Below are 20,694 nucleotides of genomic sequence, written 5' to 3' on the forward strand. Positions count from 1 at the left end.
TATAAATTTAAAGAATACAAATAGTAAATTTGTTTATTAACATAAAAGGTGTTGTATGTATATATTATGATACAGAGGAAGAGGTTGTTTCTTATTTTATAATAAAGCATAAAATAATTTTTCTACATGATGAAATTATATATTATACTGAATTATAATGTTTCTTTTTCTTTAATTATAATTTATAAAAGTCAAAATATTGGATTGTTTAAATACAAAAATGTTCCTAGCATTTGTTAGATGAATATGATGAAAATAAAAGTTAATAGAAGTATATTTCATTTTCCGATTGAGATAAAAATAAAAGTTAATAGAAGTATATTTCATTTTCCGATTGAGATAAAAATAAAAGTTAATAGAAGTAAGTATATTTAATTTTCCGATTTGAGATAAAAATAAATTGGTATATCATTCAATATATTTGTTCTATATGTATTATTTTTATGATTTAATGGTATATGATGTTTGATTTTTGGTACATTTTAAAAGAATAATATATTTTATATTATGAAATAATTAAAATGAATACATTCTTACATCTGAAAATGAAATTTTTGACATTTTGTATAAAATATATTACGTTATTTTATTAAACATAAAAATTTAGAGAATAATTCTATAACTAGAATTAATGAAATGTCGTTTTTTTTTCTAAAGCTTTTTATATTTTTTAATTTATAATATTATGTATGTAGTCAAAATTTGTTATTAACAATGCTGACTAGTTATTTCGCTTGTCAATATAGAAAAAAATATATGTTTAGAAAATATTAAAAAGCTATTATAAATTGTGATTTGAACTATAAATTAAAAAATTGTATAAATAAATTTTATTGAATTAATTTGTTATAACAGATTTTTCTATAATTACAACAATATTGGGTTTTTTACAAAAGTGTTTCCATTATTTGAAAAATATAATAAAAGATAAATAAAAAAAAAAATTTATATCCATAAGTACTTTTTATGAATATCATATATTTTATAATATATATTATAGTTAAATAATGTACAAAATAATAAAATAGATTAACTATGCATGTTCCTTATTATATATATTAATATGTTCGCTAGATTTAGAACAACAAATAGTAAATATTAATAATATTGGTAATAATATCAGTTATATCATAAGTTTCATATTTTATATATAACCGATATTTATTTAATAAAAAAAAACACGTTAAAAATGAAAGAATTGAATATTTTAAAAAAAATTATATTTTTTTCGATTTTTATTTATTCTTTGGAACATACTAAAAATGTAAGTTATTAATTTTTTGTGTGTATCTGGTTATTATTTTGAATAGACTTTATACTATTACCATATTTAATGTATAAACTATTTATGTTAAAATACGATTAAAAGATATGGTATATACACATAATGGTAATAAATGTTTTATTTTTTTTCAGGTTTTATGTAATTTAAGCAGAGCAAATAATACGACCATAACACAACCAGACTCATTAAATTTTAAAATTAGTAAATTACCAAAAAAAGGAGATTATTTTTTAGATTTATTACATTCTTATGATTCAATTATAAATATTGCAGCTAAGATATATGAAAATAATGAAGATTGTGGCGAAACAAACGGTATTATAGAAAATGCATATTCAAATGAAAACCAAAATAAATTTAATGTATTTGACATTTTAGGGGGAATAATTACTGAGCCAGAAATTTCAAAAAGTGATACTTCGAGGAAATCAATGAGAGTGAACAAAAATTATGATAAAAATAGTGATGATAAAAATAGTGATAAAAATAGTGATAATAAAAATAGCGATAAACATAGTGATAAACATAGTGATAAAAAATCATCTGGTAATAACTGTAAAAAAAAGACAAGTTTATTTGGAGCTATCCTATCAAAAATTTATATATGCAGGCATTGATAAACATGATGTGAAGAATAATGATAATGGATTCGAAGAAGAATATTATAAAATATGTTTAAGCCCAAATTATAAGAAATTATAAATATATTAACAATAATAATGATAATAATAACGATACGGTATTAGTTATATTAAAACATTCAGTATATATAAGAAAAGTATCGTTATATATCATATTTTCCATTTATACTTTCTATTGATGCAAATAGAAGTTTTATAAGACTTAAAAAATGGAGAAGAGGAACTGAAGTGAACCGAATTTATTTGTATTATAAAAAAATATTTGCTAATTATTATATTTTGTAAAAATGAATAAAAATTTTTTAATGTTACAAATATAAAATAATTATTATTTGATGATAATTAAAGTTTATTATAATATAACTTTTAATTAATTTGGAATATTAATATGACCCATATTTGATACATTTTTGTTTTAGTTGTATTTGATATGAACACTAATTTTGTTGTTTTTTATACACATATACATATATTTAATATAAATTTTAACAATGTTTTTAATTACTACCAACTATGTTTAATTAGTGCCAACTATATTTAATTAGTGCCAACTATGCTTAATTAGTACCAACTATATTTAGTTACATTTTGTAATATTAATTTTTTTTATTTTGAAAATATCTATTAACAAAATTGTAAAGCAGATATGTAATATCTATATTAATATGACATAAATAAAATCATAATATATATGATTGCTTTGTGAGTATTATTATATTTGGTTAATTATATGTACTCCATTGAGTCAGGATCTTTTTTTTATTATAGAAATAATCTGTAGAAAAGATTCTATTGTATAGTATGGCAAATATTAAGACTAAATATTTAATGTTGAATTTTATAAAAATTGTATAAAAAATGTATTAAAAATGTATTAAAAATGTATTAAAAATGTATTAAAAATGTATTAAAAATGTATTAAAAAATGTATAAAAACATGTACAAACTTATTGGTTTTTAACATAAAAAATTATGAATGTTAATATGAAAAGATGATAATAACTAAAAATCCTTTCATTTGTACATTCACAAAATTTAATAAATACATTTTTATATTAAAAATAAATAAACTAATTATATACAAAACAAAATTTCTTAAAAAAAAAACAATAGATTTGTATGATAATTTAAAATAAACATAATATATAAAGCTAATAAATTTTATTCAAATATACATTACGATAATAAAAAGGTACTATTGGGAATATATTTATTTTGGGGGGAAAAAATTTCCTTTAAGTTCATAAGAAGAATATAATTTTTTGATCGAACTCTTTTAAAGTCATAAAGTGGAGCTAAGATATAGTTATCAATAATCTGGGAAAGAAAATAAAGAATGAATGAATAAGTCGTTTGTAGATGAATGAATGTATTATAAATATGTTGACTTATAGAAAAAGTGTGCATGCTTGATGAATGATGAAATAAAATTATTTACTATTAAACTTTTTGTATTGCTTACAGAGTTGAAATAGGTAACATCAATGTGTGTGTCTTTTTTTTTAATGCTATATCCGGATAAGTTAACAAATTTTTTCTTAAGTTCTTCTTCAAAATTACAACCAGATTCTAATGAATATGCAATTTCTAAGAGAGTAGATATATTGCTTTCTACGTCATTATTAACATCACTCATATTTGTTGAAATATATACTATTAGAGTTTTGTCTTTTGATATCTGGAAAATAAATATATAATGTTCATATTACGATGTAATATATGAAAAATAACATTTATGAATTGAATAAATAAATGGCTTGCTTACTTCAACTCTTTTGGCTAAATAATGAAAATATTTTATGGATGAATGAGAAATACTCATATAGCATTGTTGAATAATCATTAAATTTGGATTGTATACACGAATAGGTTTTCCTGAAAAATAATAATTTTTATACATATAAATTAAAATATTATAAAATTTACAAAGTGAAAGATAAAAATGTAATAACATAAAAATTGTGAATAGATAAAATGATAACAATATATTAAATTGATTGATTGGTTCATTTATTATTTGATTTTTTTTATTTACCATTAAGAAATCTGTGATCGATATTTTGGGGATTATTGGGGTCCCATAACATGTTTTTTATATCATCATACTAATGAAAAAAAAAAAAAAAAAAAAATATATATATTCACAGATATAATAGCAATTTTTTTTATTCTAATTAAATTTTATAAGATAAAAAATATGTATGTTAGTTTATACCTTATCTGGATTTTCGATTGTAATATTAAGTTTTCCAATGTCCTTATCGTCTTGTTTTTTAGTATATATACCTGAATTATTATAGTTAAAATGATTTTGGTAACCATCTGTAGTTTCAATTTGTTTATGTAAAAGTGTTACAGCTTCGTTCATAAATTTCGTCACTTTTTCAGTTTCTTCAGAATCGTTACATACTAGATTCTTGTTATGTTCATATATTTCATCGAAGCTATCATTGATCGACATTATATCATTTTTACTTTGGGAAAAAAAAGAAGCAAAATGCATTTATAAAATGAAATTTTTATTATTAAAACAGTATTCAGGTGTATATGTATATATATATATATATATATATATATATATATAACAGTCCCACATATAGCATATGGATATGTATATATTTTTTCCATGTTGTATTACACATCATTGTCTAGATTAACACTATCTGTAGTAGATTTGTCTGTAGTAGATTTGTCTGTAGTAGATTTGTCTGTAGTAGATTTGTCTGTAGTAGATTTGTCTGGAGTAGCCTTGCCTAGAGTAGCATTTTCTGGAACATTTTTTGTTCGAATATGTTTGTTTAAATCATACTTTTTGGGTTTAGATTGTTTACAAGCAAATGCTCGTAAAATAACTATTAATATAGCTGACATTCTTTGAACCAATCTAACTAAAATTGATTTTTTTTTTTTTTTATAGGTTTGAAAAGAGTTATCTGATGATGTATCATCTGTATGAATAGAGTTATTTGGTAACATATCATCTGTCTGAAAAGGGTTATCTGATGATAAATCATCTAATGATAGATCATCTGTATGAAAAGGGTTATCTGATGCTATGTCACCTGATGATAGATCATTTGTTTGGAAAGGGTTATCTGGTTCTATGTCACCTGCTGATATATTATCTGTCTGAAAAGGGTTATCTGGTGATATAGCATCTGTATGAAAAGGGTTATCTGGTGATATAGCATCTGTATGAAAAGGGTTATCTAATGATAAATCATCTAATGATAGATCATCTGTATGAAAAGGATTATCTGCTGATATGTCATCTTCATGAAACGGGTTATCTGGTTCTATGTCACCTGCTGATATGTCATCTTCATGAAACGGGTTATCTGCTGATAGATCATCTGTGTTAAAAGGGTTATTTGGTGACATATCATCTGTCTGAAAAGGGTTATCTGGCGGAGTCGTTTTGGTTAGATTACCTTCACCGTGAGGAGGTTTTTTTGCAGTATCAGGGTTTAGAATACCTTTTGTTAGAATACCTTTTGTTAGAACATCTTTTGTTGGAGCATCTTTTGGTGGAGTAAAATTGACTAAAGAAGGTTCATTGGCAAAGACTTTGTCGCTTGCACACATATACAAGCTTAAACCAAAAAAAAATACCTTAATATGTATTTTATTCATTTTAGACTTGATAAATAAAAACAAAAAAATCGAAAAAAAAAATCGAAAACAAATTTGAAAACAAAACAATCGAAAACAAAAAAAATGAAAACAAAATTGAAAACAAAAAAAATGAAAACAAAAAAAATGAAAACAAATTTGAAAACAAAAAAGTTGCATTAAATTAAAATTGAAGAAAATGTCAAAAAAATGATAAAAATATTTATTTAAAAATAAAAAATAATTAATTAAAAATAAATTTAAATAATTATTTAAATGATAAAGTTATATAATCTTAATTGTTCAATTTGTATGTTTGGCACAGGTTAAATTAGATAATTTTTTTTAAATGGGTTCATTACAAGGCAATAAAAAAAGTTATCACAAATAACGAATTTCAAAATTAGTGTGATTTTAATTAATATAATATTTTTATAAGTTGCATTATGGATACACAATCTTTTTATCTTATAGTTGATTAAGATAAAATAAAAACTAAAATATATAAAATTTCATATGTATAATTATTAATATAGCTTATATACACATACACATTGAATCAATATTATGTGCTACCATATTGTATGTCACCTAATAGAAAAATTACCATTTAAAATAGAAAGAGAAATGAGTATAAAAAATATGTTAACTTTAATTTAAAATTTGATATATATATGATTTGTAAGTCAATAAAAATGTGTATTTCTATTAGTATTGACGCATATGTATTTTTTCAAATTAATACGGAATATAAAATATATTTTTTATGTATCAAAATACTATATAAATATAAAATAAAAAGATTAAGACACAAATAATGAATTATAAAGTTATAAAGGGTGTCATGGATATTTATACACAAACAATATTTTTATTTTTTAATTATAATTTTCTCGGTAGTGAAATGATGAAGGGTTAGGATGTTGTTAAGGGTTTTATTTTTTATGGTGTATTTGATTGTACATACAATTTTGTATTAAAAAAGGTGTGTGAATCATACACGCAATTTATTAATCTTTATTTTAAGTTTAAATACGTAAATAAAAAATGTGAATACATACTAATATAAAGGAACGGGATATCGAAAAAAAATTCATAAGTTATAACGGATGCATTTATAGTGTTAAACATAATCAAATACATGTAGAAGTACCATTACATTAAAATGAATGAATAAATTATATGATTTCAACTTTCACAAAACATCTTTTTTTGTTTTATGGTGACAATTTAAAATAAACATGATATATGAAAATAATTTTATTTTATTAATATGTTATTTCAATATTAAAGTGATAAAGACCAGACCATTATGTAAGTTAAACCGTTTATTGATTAATAGTATCTTTTATTAAATTGGCCAAATATACCATTTTTTTTGCTTTAAGGCGTGGGATACGAAAACTTTTGGGCAAAGATTTACCACTATAAATCTACGAAAAAATAAAAGAATGAATAAATATATAAAACAGGTCAATTTGTATATGAATAGAAATATTAAAATATGGCAAATTATAGAAAAGGTATATATATCTTTGATAATGATGAAATAAAATTATTATGTTATTATAATTTTTATATTGCTTACAGAGTTGATGTAGGTAACACAAACGTGGTCACTTTTTTTTTGAATGATAAGTCCAGTTAAATTAGGAAACATTTTTTTTTTACTTTTCATTTGGCCATAATCGTTCGCATTAACATTAATATTTAATGAATTTGCACTTTTTACAATAGCGTTTTTATATCTTCTGGTATCAAAAGTATTTTGGTCATCTAAATCTATTGCTGTTTGAACAAACATTGTTGTGTCTTCTCCCTACAAAATTAATACAAATGAATTTTTATTTGAATAAATTGTGTAAATATGAAAAATATGATATATATATAGAGGGGCAAAAAAAAAGAATTTTTCCTTACTTTAATATCTGCAGATAAAACAAAACTATATCCACTGAATGGAACTTCGAAGCTTTTATAACGAATATACATCAATTCTAAATTTGGACAATATTGGCGAACAGTTTTTGCTAAAAAAAAAATTATAATTTTTCATCATATAAATTAATATATTACAAAAAATAACATATGTCATATGAAAAATGATAGCATATAAAATTAAAAAATAAATATAGCATGAAAATAATAATAATATATTAAAATGTTTAATTGATTATTTTTCACATACTTTCAACATCGATGTCACCCACATAGGAAATTCCTTTAAATTTGTTAAACATGTCTACTACTTCACCATACTAATGGAAACAAAAAAATAATATATGGATATATATAATAATTATATATTTTTTTATTTAAACTTAATTTTATAACATAAAAAAATATGTTTCTTATTTCATACCTTATAGGGATTGGGGATTACAAGATGGAATTTTTCAAATTTTATACCGTTCTCTTCCATAAAACATAAATATAACTCATTACTGACAAGATAATAACAATTATGACCATTATTATAATCAGAATATCGTTTTAAGTGAAATACAGCTTCGTCCATAATGTCCTTTGATTTTTGGAGTTCTTCAGGATTAATGTATGATGTTAGTGATTTTTTTTTTTTACGTTTTTTATTCGAACTGCTATTTATCAAAGTGAAATTAATTTTAATTTGTAAAAAAAGAGATTAATATATTTATAAGATGGTATATTGATGGTCAGATAGGCATGTAAATGTTTATTTGGGAAAATATGTACATAATATTATCATATATAATACAAACATATCCACAGTTATATCTCGCGTAGTTATATATATTATGTACGTATGTATATTTTCTTACGTAGGTTTTGGTGTATCATCAGGGAGTGTATCATCAGCTGGGGTATCGTCGGGGAGTGTATCATCAGCTGGGGTATCATCAGCTGGGGTATCATCAGGGAGTGTATCATCAGCTGGGGTATCGTCGGGGAGTGTATCATCAGCTGGGGTATCATCAGCTGGGGTATCATCAGCTGGGGTATCATCAGGGAGTGTATCATCAGCTGGTGTATCATCAGGGAATGTATCGTCAGCGGGGGTATCGTCAGGGAATGTATTACCATCGGGGGTATCATCATTGAATGGATTCGAATCTTCCAAAGTAGTATTAACTAAAGCCTCTTCATCTTCGTATACACCATCGGTACTTGAAGTATGGTCTTTTGCAAAAGATTTATTATTTAGGTGTATAAGCAAGTTTAAAGCAAAAAAAAATATTTTGATATTTATTTTAGTCATTTTCTGGCTTTATTAGTAATAAAATAAAAAAAATATATTTATTGTTTTAAAAATTAAAAACTAAAAATTAAAATTAAAAATAAAAAATTAAAAATAAAAAATTCAAAATTAAAAATAAAAAATTAAAAAGTTGCATAAATATAATTAAAATCGAAATAAATAATTTTCTCCAATAAAGTAAAAAAACAAATATTAATTTTAAAAAATACAAATTATTATTTAAATGGTAAAATGTATGTTTTTATCATATTTATAAGTTTAATATATTTTTTATTTAAATAATTCAATCAAAAAACGACATCAAAAACGGAAACTTTTATAAATAAGGAATATCAAAAATATTATTATTCATAATTTCATTAATATTATAATATCTAAAAATAAATAATTTTAATTATATAAATAATATTTTTAATATATAGCATTATTAATGCACATGTTTTATATTTTTATAGTTCATTAAACCAAAACTATAATTTATAAACGATACCATGTGTGTGATTATATATATATACATATAAGTTGAGGTGCAAATAACTTATGATATATCTATAAAGAATATAGATATTTATTTTTTAATTATAATTTCTCGATGTGGTAATTTAAAATTTTAGGAATATAGATTATGGGTTGGGGATCAAGGTTGTGTTTCGGGAAACCTGTAATTTGTATTATGGGTCGAGATTATATTTTTATATTAAATTATATTTAATACATAGTAATAACTTGATAAAGGAGAAAACATATGAATAATACTTGATAAAGGAGAAAACATATGAATAATACTTTATAATTTTTAACCTCTATATAATCCTTAAGTATTTAGCACAAAAATGGGTAAACAATAATATGAAAGGGAATTTCATAAATTATAACACTTATGTTTGGAAATTGATTAAAATTAAATATATGAATATATTATTATATATAAGGAAAACATTCTTAAAACAAAAAAAAAATTATGATGGTAATTTAAATAAACTATTATATATTGAAATAAATCATTTTATTAATATGAATTTTCTAATATTACTGTGTTGAAAAAAATATATATATGAAATACATGTTTATTTTTAAGGTAATAAATAATTTCCAATTTTTTTAAAAATACATTTTTGTTAAATGGAAGTATATCTATCAATCTAATAAAAAAAAAACATAAATGGATAAATATATAAAATGTTTAAATTTTTTTGAAAATTATAAATATGTACATTTATTTAAAACAATATTTTTTTAACAATTGTTGAAATAAATTATTATTAAAATTTGGATATCGCTTACATATTTGATATAGGTGATATTAACACATTTGCTGCGTTTTTTAATAAGGTTCCAATTAACAAACGTTTTTTTTAATTTTCCTTTTCTAATACCTTCTTCGGAATCAATGTTAGTTTTTAATAAATTTGCTTCTTTTACAATTTCGTTTTTATATTTTTTATTGGAAGGGTTGTGATTATTTATATTTGCTGACCCATAAGCAATTATAGTTATGTTTTCTGATATCTACAAAATTAATAAAAGTGTATTTGAATAATATGAAAAATATGATTTATAACGAAATAGAAAAAGAAAGCTTCCCTTACTTCAACCTTTGTAAATAAAGCATAAAAATATTTCTGACGGTGTCCAAATTTTTTTTTGTAACGTTGTATCATTATTAAATTTGGATTGTGCACGCGGACAATTATTCAAAAATATAATAATTTTGCATTATGTAAAATAAAATATTATGAATTTAAAGATATGGGAAACAATAGATAGTGTCATATAACGATGGAAATGCTAAATCATGAAATGTCGAATAAATAGTAAAAATAATGTTTTGATTTTACTAATTATTTATGTTTTGTACACTTTTAACAGAACCAGTATTTAAAAAATTGGGATGATCAGGATCCCATAACTCGTTTATTATTTCATTGTACTAATGGAAACAAAGAAATATATGTATATAAATTATAATCATTTTTTTAATTTTAATTTGGTAAATAACTTTAATATTGTTCGTTAATTGATACCTTATTCGGATCATCGATTGTATATTGAATTTTTTCAACATCGGTATGACCTTGATATTTTTTTTTATAAAAAAACGCACGATGGAAATTATATTTTTTACATAATTTATAATCTTTACTTGTAGAATGATGGTCTAAATGGTTTAAAGCTTTATTCATATATATGTACGCTTGTATAGTTTCTTTGGGATCGTTACGTAATAGGTGCTTGTTTTTTTCATATATTTCTTCTGAACTATCATTGATAAAAATGAACATATTTTTTATGTGTAAAAAAATAAAGTTATTATATTTATATTATAACATTGCTGTACAGGCGTATATTTAATATTTTCATAATGAAATATGTAACATATATGTTGTTGCATTTTCTTACGTAGAACAATGTAGTGGTTTGGGTGCTGTATCTTCTCCTAGAGCAGGTTCAGTTGCAAGGGTTTTATTATTCACATATAGGGAGATGGTTAAAAGAAATAAAACAATTTGAATATAAAACTTATTCATTTGGGAACTTTGCAAACTATTAAAATATATATTAGTATTTTTTTAATTAAAAATTAATAATTCGAAAATCTGGAGATGTGTAATTAAAATTGAAGCAAAGAATTTTCTCCAATAAAATATTAAAACTAATATTTAAACGGTAAGATGTATGTTTTTATCAGATTTATAGGTTTAATACATTTTTATTTAAATAATTCAACCATAAGACGGTGTCAATAACAGAAGTTATCATCAATAATGAATATCAAAAATATTATGATCCATAATTTCCATAATATTATAATATTTAAAAACGAATAAATTTAATTATATAAATGACATTTTTAATATATAACATTATGAATACACAAGTTTTATATTTTTATAATTGATTAAACTCAGTCTAAAATTTATAGAGTATCCCGTTATGTACGAAATATATATATACTTACATTAATAAATAAATAACCATAGTATTATATTAAATAATTGTTTTGATATATTTTCCCATTTGTCTTACAAAATTTCTTTGATAATGCATAGTTTTTAATATAAAGTGTGTCTATTATATTTTTAAATATTAAAATAATTAATTTAATCTGAGAAGTGCAGTTAGTTTTATAAAAATTACTTATTGGTAGTAATATTGACGCTCATGTTTTTTTATAAATGAATACAAATTATAAATTCCCTTTTAGTAGTAAAGCGGAGCATATATAAAATATAAAAATATAAAAATAAAATAATGAAACAAAGTTGTAAAGTCAAGAAATATATATACATACACACATAAAATTAATTTATTTTTTAATTATAATATTATTGATGTCGGGGGGTTCATCCTCTATGGGTTAAGGTTATGTATTATGTGTTATATTTTCGTTCATTAAATCTATGTTTTGAATTAGGGTTCGGGTTATATTATATTTAATTTTGAATCATTTGAACGCTAATTAAATATATGCATCATTCAGTATGTTTGATCTCGAGATGTAGTCTAAATATGCAAACAAAAAGGGGCATAAGCTAATATGTAATAATTTGGGTAATATATTTTATAAGTTATAATATATAGATAAGTGTTCATACCGATTTAATATGGTTAAAATAAAATGTCTATACTGTATATATTAATATAGATATTGACTATATATGAAGTTGTATTATGGAATATCATAGTTGTCTATTATATAAGACTTGCTAACCCGGATCTATATTGAATTATGTATATCATAATATGTTTCTTTATTTGGTGAAACATTTTATTTAGTAAAACTTATTATATTTATCATATTTGTTTTTATTCAAATCGTATTTTTATAACCGAACAGTATAATAATTTTATATATCGGAGTATAAATTATAATTTTATTCATTTGAAACTGTTTCCTACAGTATAATATACTTTAAGGTTAATGGGTATATTTTTATTGTTAATTAAACATATACCAATATATAATAGGTAGTCATAAATATCGATCGAGATTCGACAACACAACGATGTCTATAAAATATTATTATATTTCAAAATTTTTAGTAATACATAAAATTGAATTACATATGCAAAATTTTTTAAGTTTTAATTGTAGTTACTATTATCTTTTTGTATTTTACATTTGTATTAAAATTATTAGTATTAATAGAAGATGCTTTATATGTTTTATTTATTATAAAGGTATAACATTAGATTAATAGCTATTAATTTTTAAGTTTTAAAGATTTGCGGTATAAATAAATTATATTTTAAAATGGTTAAAAAATAGAATGTAGGTATATTAATAAAATTTCATATTTTGTTCTAATAATTATAAATAATGATATATAGAATATGTTAATATTATACGTCTATACATATAAACTAATAAAATACTTTACCGATAACTAATATTGAAATATTGCTATATTGTGAAAACTTCATATAATTATATAGAAAAAGTATATAATAATTAATTTATTTGAACTAATAATATTTATATTAGGTTATTATAAATATACAATTTAAATATAATGTTATTACGAGAAAATATGTTCTAAAATGTTATACTTTAAAACAATAAAACAAGGAAAAATATTAATTGGATTAAAGTATTCCTCTTGAGTGAATTAATTATTTCGTTGTACTATACAGTGATATGGCAATAATAATAGTAGTAGTAATAACAATAGATTAATATATTATTTTATTTGATTCAGATACATGGATATATAGCAGTTATGTTTATTCTCAAAGGTATGATGATATTAAAATTGTATGCGAAAAACATAAGATGAAATATTACAATTTTGACTTTGTATTTTTTAATGTGTTAATATTATAATTAACGTTACCAATCAAAATAATATTAATATTTATACAATTTCCTTAAAATATAGTTTATTATAAAATATGTAGTATAATATTATTTATTAAAATATAAAAGCAAACTATATATTTAGAAAAATAATAGTTCTAAGTTATTTTTAATTAAGAATTTTAATGTATACATGAATTAAAAGCTTTAATTTTAGAAAATATAAGGCATAATTAAGCTATGTAGAATAAGTAAATATTATATGGCTACATCCTTGTCTTAAAAAAACGTACTTCTCTTATCTCTCCTATCTAAAATGTAAATATAACAACGTAATTACGCATAGTTTTCTATTATACTTTAAATTTGCATTAATACTTATTAATTTGTTAATATTTAATATTAAATAACAGGCATAATAAATGTTTAATATTTACTATGTATTATTTTTAAAACAATCTACATTTGAAGACTTATTTAAGCTTATAAATACGGGTTCATTACTAATTGTTGTTTTAAAGAATGGAAAAAATATGGAAAATATATTGTAAAATTACCCAATAAGGTATATTTATAAATTGAAGTATATAAAAATAAAATAAAGTTATAGGACTCATTAAAATGGATTATAAATTTATATATATTAAATAAAAATCATATTAAAATTATGTAATTTGGATAGAGCATGTAGCATACAACTTAATTTGAAATACTATAATTTTAATAAAACAGTGGTATATATATTAGAAACAAGTATATAAATATTTAATGTATTTTAAAAAATTACTATTTATATACTTTAATATTATAGTAATAATGGGTTTCTTAATTGTTTCAATTTTTGCAGTATATTAAAACAAAAGATATGGTGCTGGTTATTTTCTATATTAAAGCATATTTATAAGAAGATACATTCTAACTCATTACAATGCTGATTTAATTTTCATATGAGTGTTATTAAGGATAATTGTTTATGTAAAATTGTATTATATATTCATTTGGCAAAAAATGGATTAAACATTCCCCAAAATAAGGCAATTTATCTAACTACCATAAAAGTATATATTGTTCCATATTATCTTTAAATTGATATTAAAAATGATAATAACATGTTTAACCACAGACAATTTTATATTAAATTTCAATAATTTTGTCATTTATTAGCCGTAAAATATATAAAATAATATGATGTTACATAATCTACATATTATAAACAAAATAAAATTACAATGGATCATCGCATGGTATATAATTTTTTTAATAAATTTTGCTTTTTATTATATTTTTCGATGTTATATTACCTATAAAATTCATTAAATTTTATTTTATAAGAGTTACATTAACATATATTTTTATTATTATTTTTTAAATGTTTTCTTAGTGTGGAAGATTTAGTACATTGAGAAACTTTTTGCCCGATGAATTAAACAAAAATACAAGTTTTCAATTTCATAATAATGGGAATATTAAGAATTATTGCCCTAATGGAGATTCAGGGGAAAAGGAATGTAAGACTGAGCTCGATAAAATAAATGCTGCATGTCTATGGTTGCTCGAGCAAACTATTGTTAATAGGATTAATGATTTAAGTAAAGATCAACCTAATGTATTTATTATATACATTATGATATGGTTAAGTCATATGTTAAAACTAAAGAACGTTAATGGCATCAACAACCTAAAAGATTTTTATACAAACTATATAGAAAATAATACGCATTATACTAATTGTAAAAAAGGTGATAATGATTGTAGTAGTTCATTAAAAGATAAATTTGGATATAATAATTTTAAGGAGTTTATAAAAGAAAACGAATGCTTTATGAGTATTAGTATTACAGAAATGTCTAAATATTATAATGCATTTAAATTATTATGTGAAATGTATACTGAAGGTAATACAGACGAATCAAGTTGCACGAAAAGTTTGGAACATGCTAAAGAATTTGTTGAAAAATATAAAGAGCTTAGTGAAGATTCTAGTATTGCTGAAAACAGTTCATGTAGTCAAATATTGTCTAGTTTATCAACTGATTATAATAATTTAAAAAAAAAATGTAATGAACTTGGATGTAACGATTTTCCACTCCTTCAAGAGATAAAAACAACACAAGATCATGTAAAAAGTTCTAAAGATAACTCTGAACAAATTTATGGACAAAGTTCTGAAGCTACATCATCAAGTTCGTCGATAACAAACAAATTAATTCCAGTTTTATCGACATTTGCTGCAATACCAATATTCTTGGGAATTTTTTATAAGGTAAATAATAAGGAATTTATAATTTATTTTCGTGATTACTTATATGCTATTATCAAAAAATATATAATATTTTTACCATTTTTACATTAGTATTCGTTATTTGGATTTAGGAAACGACCTCAAAAACAGCATTTAAGAGAAAAGCTAAAAAAATAAAGAAGAAAATGAACATCAATATATGATTCAATAGTAATAATTATTCCAGGAGTAGTAATAATGATTGATATATGTTAAGAAAATGTCTATTGGAAATAAGCAATTTTTAATCATAATTTTTGCATAATTTTTATATGGTTTTTATGTTGTGTTCCCCATATTCGGATTAGGGTTAAGTATTATACCTTTATTTAATTTTTTATAGTTTGAACACTAATTAAATATATGCACCATCTTGTATGTTTAATCACGAGATGATGTTCAACAGTCGAAATATACAATCAAAAATGAGTCCCATAATATTTTTTCATGAGTTATAATATATATATTGACTATATATTAATTCATATTATGCTATATTATAATTGCCTATATAAAACTTGTTAATTTGTGGTTATATTGAATTATGTATAACATAATATGTTTCTTTATTTTATGAAAATTTTATTTAGTAAAACTTATAATTTGTATCAGATTTGTTTTAATTTAAATAATGTTACCTAACTGAACCGTAATAATAGCATTATATATGGGGCTGGGTATGAATTATAATTCAATTCATTTTGAATATCCCTCTACATTATAATATAACTTCAGGTTAATGGGTATATTTTGATTGTTAATTAAACATATTACCAATATATAATAGGTAGTCATAAAATATAGATTCATGGAATATCGATCGAGGTTCGACAACACAACGATATCTACAAAAGGCACTTTATGTATCTAACATTTTTAGTAATACATAAAAAATTGAACTATATATAATATTTTTTTAGTTTTAATTGTAGTTATTATTATCTTTTTGTATTTCCTTTACATTTGTATTAAAATTATTAGTATTAATAGGAGTTGTTTTATACACTTTAATTCAATTATCATAAGGTATAATAATATATTAATCATTATTAATTTTTAAATTTTACATTTTGAGGTATAAATAAATTGGAAATATATTATAATATAAGTAGTTAATTGAAAAAATATAAGTATATTAATAAAATTTCATATCATATTGTGTTCTAGTAATTATAAATAATATGATAGATATAATTAGAGTTATTATTATATACCTATAAATATAAATTATTAAAATATTATATTAATAACTAATATTGAAATATTGTTTTTTTGTGGAAACTTAATATAATTAAATACTAATATTAATTTTATCGAGAAGGCAAATAATAATACAATATAAAGGTATCAATGTTATATATTTGTTAATGATCCAATTTGGAATTTATAGTTTTATATTCTAAAAAGCTATATAAATAGAGAAAGTGTTAAAGAGTCAATCAATGTTAAATTTCCTTTTATTATTCCATGTTAACGCATATTATATTGTCGTTGTTTTACCATAGAATTTATAAAATATAGAATTTTTAATAAATTATTTGAATGTATATACATTGATAACTATAACAATATAAGATATAAGATAAAATGAATAATGTAGAAAAATTAAAGAATATTCAACTTAATTTATATATTAAAAGAGCAAATATATCTTATCTCTCTCCTCTTAAAGGGTAATATAACAATCTAATCAAATACAGTTTTCTATTATACTTTAAAATATCATCAGTAGGTATATATGTTTAATATATACTAAGTATTATTTTAAAAGCAATCTACATATAAAAACTTATTTAAACTTATAAATAGCTTAATAAATACAGGTTCAGTGCTAATTGTTTTAAACCGTGAGAATTATGCGTAAAATATATTGTAAAATTACCCAATAAGGTGTATTTATAAATTGAGGTATATAGGAATAAAATAAAGTTATAGGACTCATTAAAATGGATTATAAATTTATATATATTAAATAAAAATAATAATAAAATTATGTATATTCAATTAAAAAAGAGAATAATGATACTTATTTTGAAAATACTATAATTTGAATAAAACATGGTATATAGTATTAGAATCAAGTATATAAGTATTTAATATATTTAAAAAAAATTACGATTTATATACTTTTAATTATTATAGTAATAATGAATTTCTTAACTATTTCGATTTTTGCAGTATATTAAAACAAAAAATATGACATTGCTTATTTCTATATTAAACCATATGTATAAGAATATATATTCTAAGCTCATTACTATGTCACTTTAATTTTGTAATATGATTATAACGAAAGGTATTAAGGATAATAATTTATGTAAAATTGTATTATATATACATATGATAAAAAATGTATTAACCCTTCCCCCAAATAAGGCAATTTATCTAACTACTATAAAAGTATTATCTTGTTCCATATTGTCTTTAAATTAATATTAAAAATGATAATAACATGTTTAACCATAGACAATTTTATGCTATGGTTCAATTATTTTGTCATTTATTAAGCATAAAATATATAAAATAATATGATGTTACATAATCTACATATTATAAACAAAATAAAATTGCAATGTATCATCGCATGGTATATAATTTTTTAATAAAATTGGGTTTTCCTTATATTTGTTGATATTATATTACCTATAAAATTCATTCAATTTTATTTTATAAGAGTTTCATTAACATATATTTTTATTATTATTTTTTAAATGTTTTCTTAGTGTGGAAGATTTAGTACATTGAGAAACTTTTTGCCCGATGAATTAGGCAAAACTACAAATTTAAAATTTCATGATAATGGAAAGATTAAAAATTATTGCCCTAATCAGAACTGCAATACTGATCTCGATAAAATAAATGCTGCATGTCTATGGTTGCTCAAGCAAACTATTGTTAATAATATTGATAGTTTAACTAATGAAGAGCTTAAAGCGTTTATTATATATATTATGATATGGTTAAGTTATATGTTAAATCTAAAGAATGTTAATAACATCAACTACCTAAAAGATTTTTATGAAAAGCATATAAAGAATAACAGTCATTATACTAAATGTAATGAATCAGGTGATGATTGTAGTGATTCATTAAAAGATAAACTGGGATATGATAATTTTAAGGAGTTCATAAAAGAAAATGAATGTATTATGAGTATTAGTATTATAGAAATGTCTAAATATTATGATGCATTTAAATTATTATGTGAAATTTATGCTGGAGGTAATACAGACAAATCAAGTTGCACGAAAAATTTGAAAACTGCTCAAGAATTTGCTAAAAAATATAAAGAGCTTAGTGACGGTTCTAGTATTACTGAAAACAGTTCATGTAGTCAAATATTTCTTACTTTATCAAATGATTATAATAGTTTAAAAAAAAAATGTAATGAACTTGGATGTAACGAGTTTCCACCCCTTCCAGAGAAAACAACAATACAAGGCCATGTACAAAGTTCTAAAGATAAGTCTGTAGAAAAATCTGAAGAGAATTCTGTACAAGGCTTTGGAGCTACATTATCAAATTCGTCGATAACAAACAAATTAATTCCAGTTTTATCGATATTTGCTGCAATACCAATTTTCTTGGGAATTGCTTATAAGGTAAATAATAAGGAATTTAAAAAATAATTTCATTACATATATCCAAACGTTAATAAAAAATTACAATTTTCTTAACATTTTATATTAGTATTCGTTATTTGGATTTCGAAAACGAGATCAAAAGCAACATTTAAGAGAAAAAATAAAAAAATAAAGAAGAAAATGGATCATCCATATATGATTCGAAGAGTAGTGACTATTTAAGGAATATAAATAATGATTTATATATGTCAAGAAGTTGTTTATTTGAAAATATGTAGTTTTTGCATACTTTTATATAGCTTTTATTTTTTGGGACTCATATTCGGGTTAGGGTTAAATATTACATCTTTATTTATTTTTTTATAATTTTGAATAATTTGATAACATTTATTATTTTAAGGAATTGTTTTAAATATATATATAGTAAACATTTTATCACAAATGTGTATAGGATAAGTTGTAGTTTTTAATATTTATATTAAGTTTAAATATGTAAGAAAAAATGAAAATGAAGATAATTATGAAAAGAAACGAATAAAGAAATATATTTTGACAAATTATAAGAATTGCATGTATGTTAATATAACTTAATGGCAAATGTGTTGAACTATACTATGTCTTTTTGTATTTTATTGTTAATTTGGGGTTAATAATTTATGGGACAATTGATCAAATATTGGAATCGTTTTGGTCCTAGAAGATAACCCTGGTTTAAATAATTACAATGTATAATATGAGAATCTGGGGGAGAATGAAGAGAAGTAAGGAAAAAGCATGAAAAAAGTTATAAATTGAAGAAATGGTAAAGTCGTAAATTGCGTCAATGAGAAAATGAGATTATTAAATATATAGAAAGTTATGAAGGTCGATCCTGTACATTTATTAATTTATTTTTTTTGTTTATAAAAGAAAAGACGATTATTTATATGATAAATTTAATTAACAACTTTTTGTTTTGAAGCTACACATTTATTATTAACTTATATTTTATTAGTTAATGTTTTGTTTTGATTTGGGTTTAATTTTATATTATTCATACAATAAATAATATTTTCACAATTTATATATATTACGAAACATATAATTTATCTAAGACATAATACATTTTATAATAGTTAAAATGAACATATATATATTTTATAATACATTTCGTTATTAAATTTCCTAGTAACTCCAAAAGGTTATGTATATAAAATTGTTATTATTATAAAAGCTATAGATATAAATGAACAAAATATTGTATCAATAACTAGGC

The 20,694-nt window shown here is 21.4% G+C and overlaps 6 protein-coding genes across 6 annotated transcripts; 3 read left to right on the top strand and 3 right to left on the bottom strand.

Moving 5' to 3' along the window:
- Positions 1–1,189: 1,189 nt before the first annotated feature.
- PY17X_0840100 (fam-b protein) lies at positions 1,190–1,902 on the top strand (the record flags this gene model as incomplete). Its single annotated transcript, XM_022955845.1, has 2 exons — positions 1,190–1,264; positions 1,417–1,902. 2 exons carry the CDS (start codon positions 1,190–1,192, stop codon positions 1,900–1,902), a joined length of 561 nt encoding a protein of 186 aa, XP_022812068.1.
- Positions 1,903–3,102: 1,200 nt separating this feature from the next.
- On the bottom strand, positions 3,103–5,718 carry PY17X_0840200 (fam-a protein; the record flags this gene model as incomplete). Its single annotated transcript, XM_022955846.1, has 6 exons — positions 3,103–3,243; positions 3,389–3,604; positions 3,692–3,801; positions 3,962–4,031; positions 4,142–4,400; positions 4,565–5,718. 6 exons carry the CDS (start codon positions 5,716–5,718, stop codon positions 3,103–3,105), a joined length of 1,950 nt encoding a protein of 649 aa, XP_022812069.1.
- A 1,148-nt stretch (positions 5,719–6,866) lies between these two features.
- Positions 6,867–8,776, bottom strand: PY17X_0840300 (uncharacterized protein; the record flags this gene model as incomplete). Its single annotated transcript, XM_719925.2, has 6 exons — positions 6,867–6,971; positions 7,127–7,357; positions 7,459–7,568; positions 7,727–7,796; positions 7,901–8,138; positions 8,340–8,776. 6 exons carry the CDS (start codon positions 8,774–8,776, stop codon positions 6,867–6,869), a joined length of 1,191 nt encoding a protein of 396 aa, XP_725018.2.
- Positions 8,777–10,012: 1,236 nt separating this feature from the next.
- On the bottom strand, positions 10,013–11,304 carry PY17X_0840400 (fam-a protein; the record flags this gene model as incomplete). The annotated part of the gene is made up of 4 exons (XM_022955847.1): positions 10,013–10,285; positions 10,644–10,706; positions 10,801–11,035; positions 11,177–11,304. The coding sequence occupies 4 exons, from the start codon at positions 11,302–11,304 to the stop codon at positions 10,013–10,015; spliced, it is 699 nt and encodes a 232-aa protein (XP_022812070.1).
- A 3,499-nt stretch (positions 11,305–14,803) lies between these two features.
- PY17X_0840500 (PIR protein) lies at positions 14,804–15,993 on the top strand (the record flags this gene model as incomplete). The annotated part of the gene is made up of 3 exons (XM_022955848.1): positions 14,804–14,818; positions 14,956–15,837; positions 15,928–15,993. The coding sequence occupies 3 exons, from the start codon at positions 14,804–14,806 to the stop codon at positions 15,991–15,993; spliced, it is 963 nt and encodes a 320-aa protein (XP_022812071.1).
- A 2,434-nt stretch (positions 15,994–18,427) lies between these two features.
- Positions 18,428–19,611, top strand: PY17X_0840600 (PIR protein; the record flags this gene model as incomplete). Its single annotated transcript, XM_022955849.1, has 3 exons — positions 18,428–18,442; positions 18,579–19,457; positions 19,546–19,611. The coding sequence occupies 3 exons, from the start codon at positions 18,428–18,430 to the stop codon at positions 19,609–19,611; spliced, it is 960 nt and encodes a 319-aa protein (XP_022812072.1).
- Positions 19,612–20,694: the final 1,083 nt, after the last annotated feature.

The sequence above is a fragment of the Plasmodium yoelii genome, assembly GCF_900002385.2.
Source record: "Plasmodium yoelii strain 17X genome assembly, chromosome: 8".
In the NCBI taxonomy this organism is placed as follows: Eukaryota; Apicomplexa; class Aconoidasida; order Haemosporida; family Plasmodiidae; genus Plasmodium; species Plasmodium yoelii.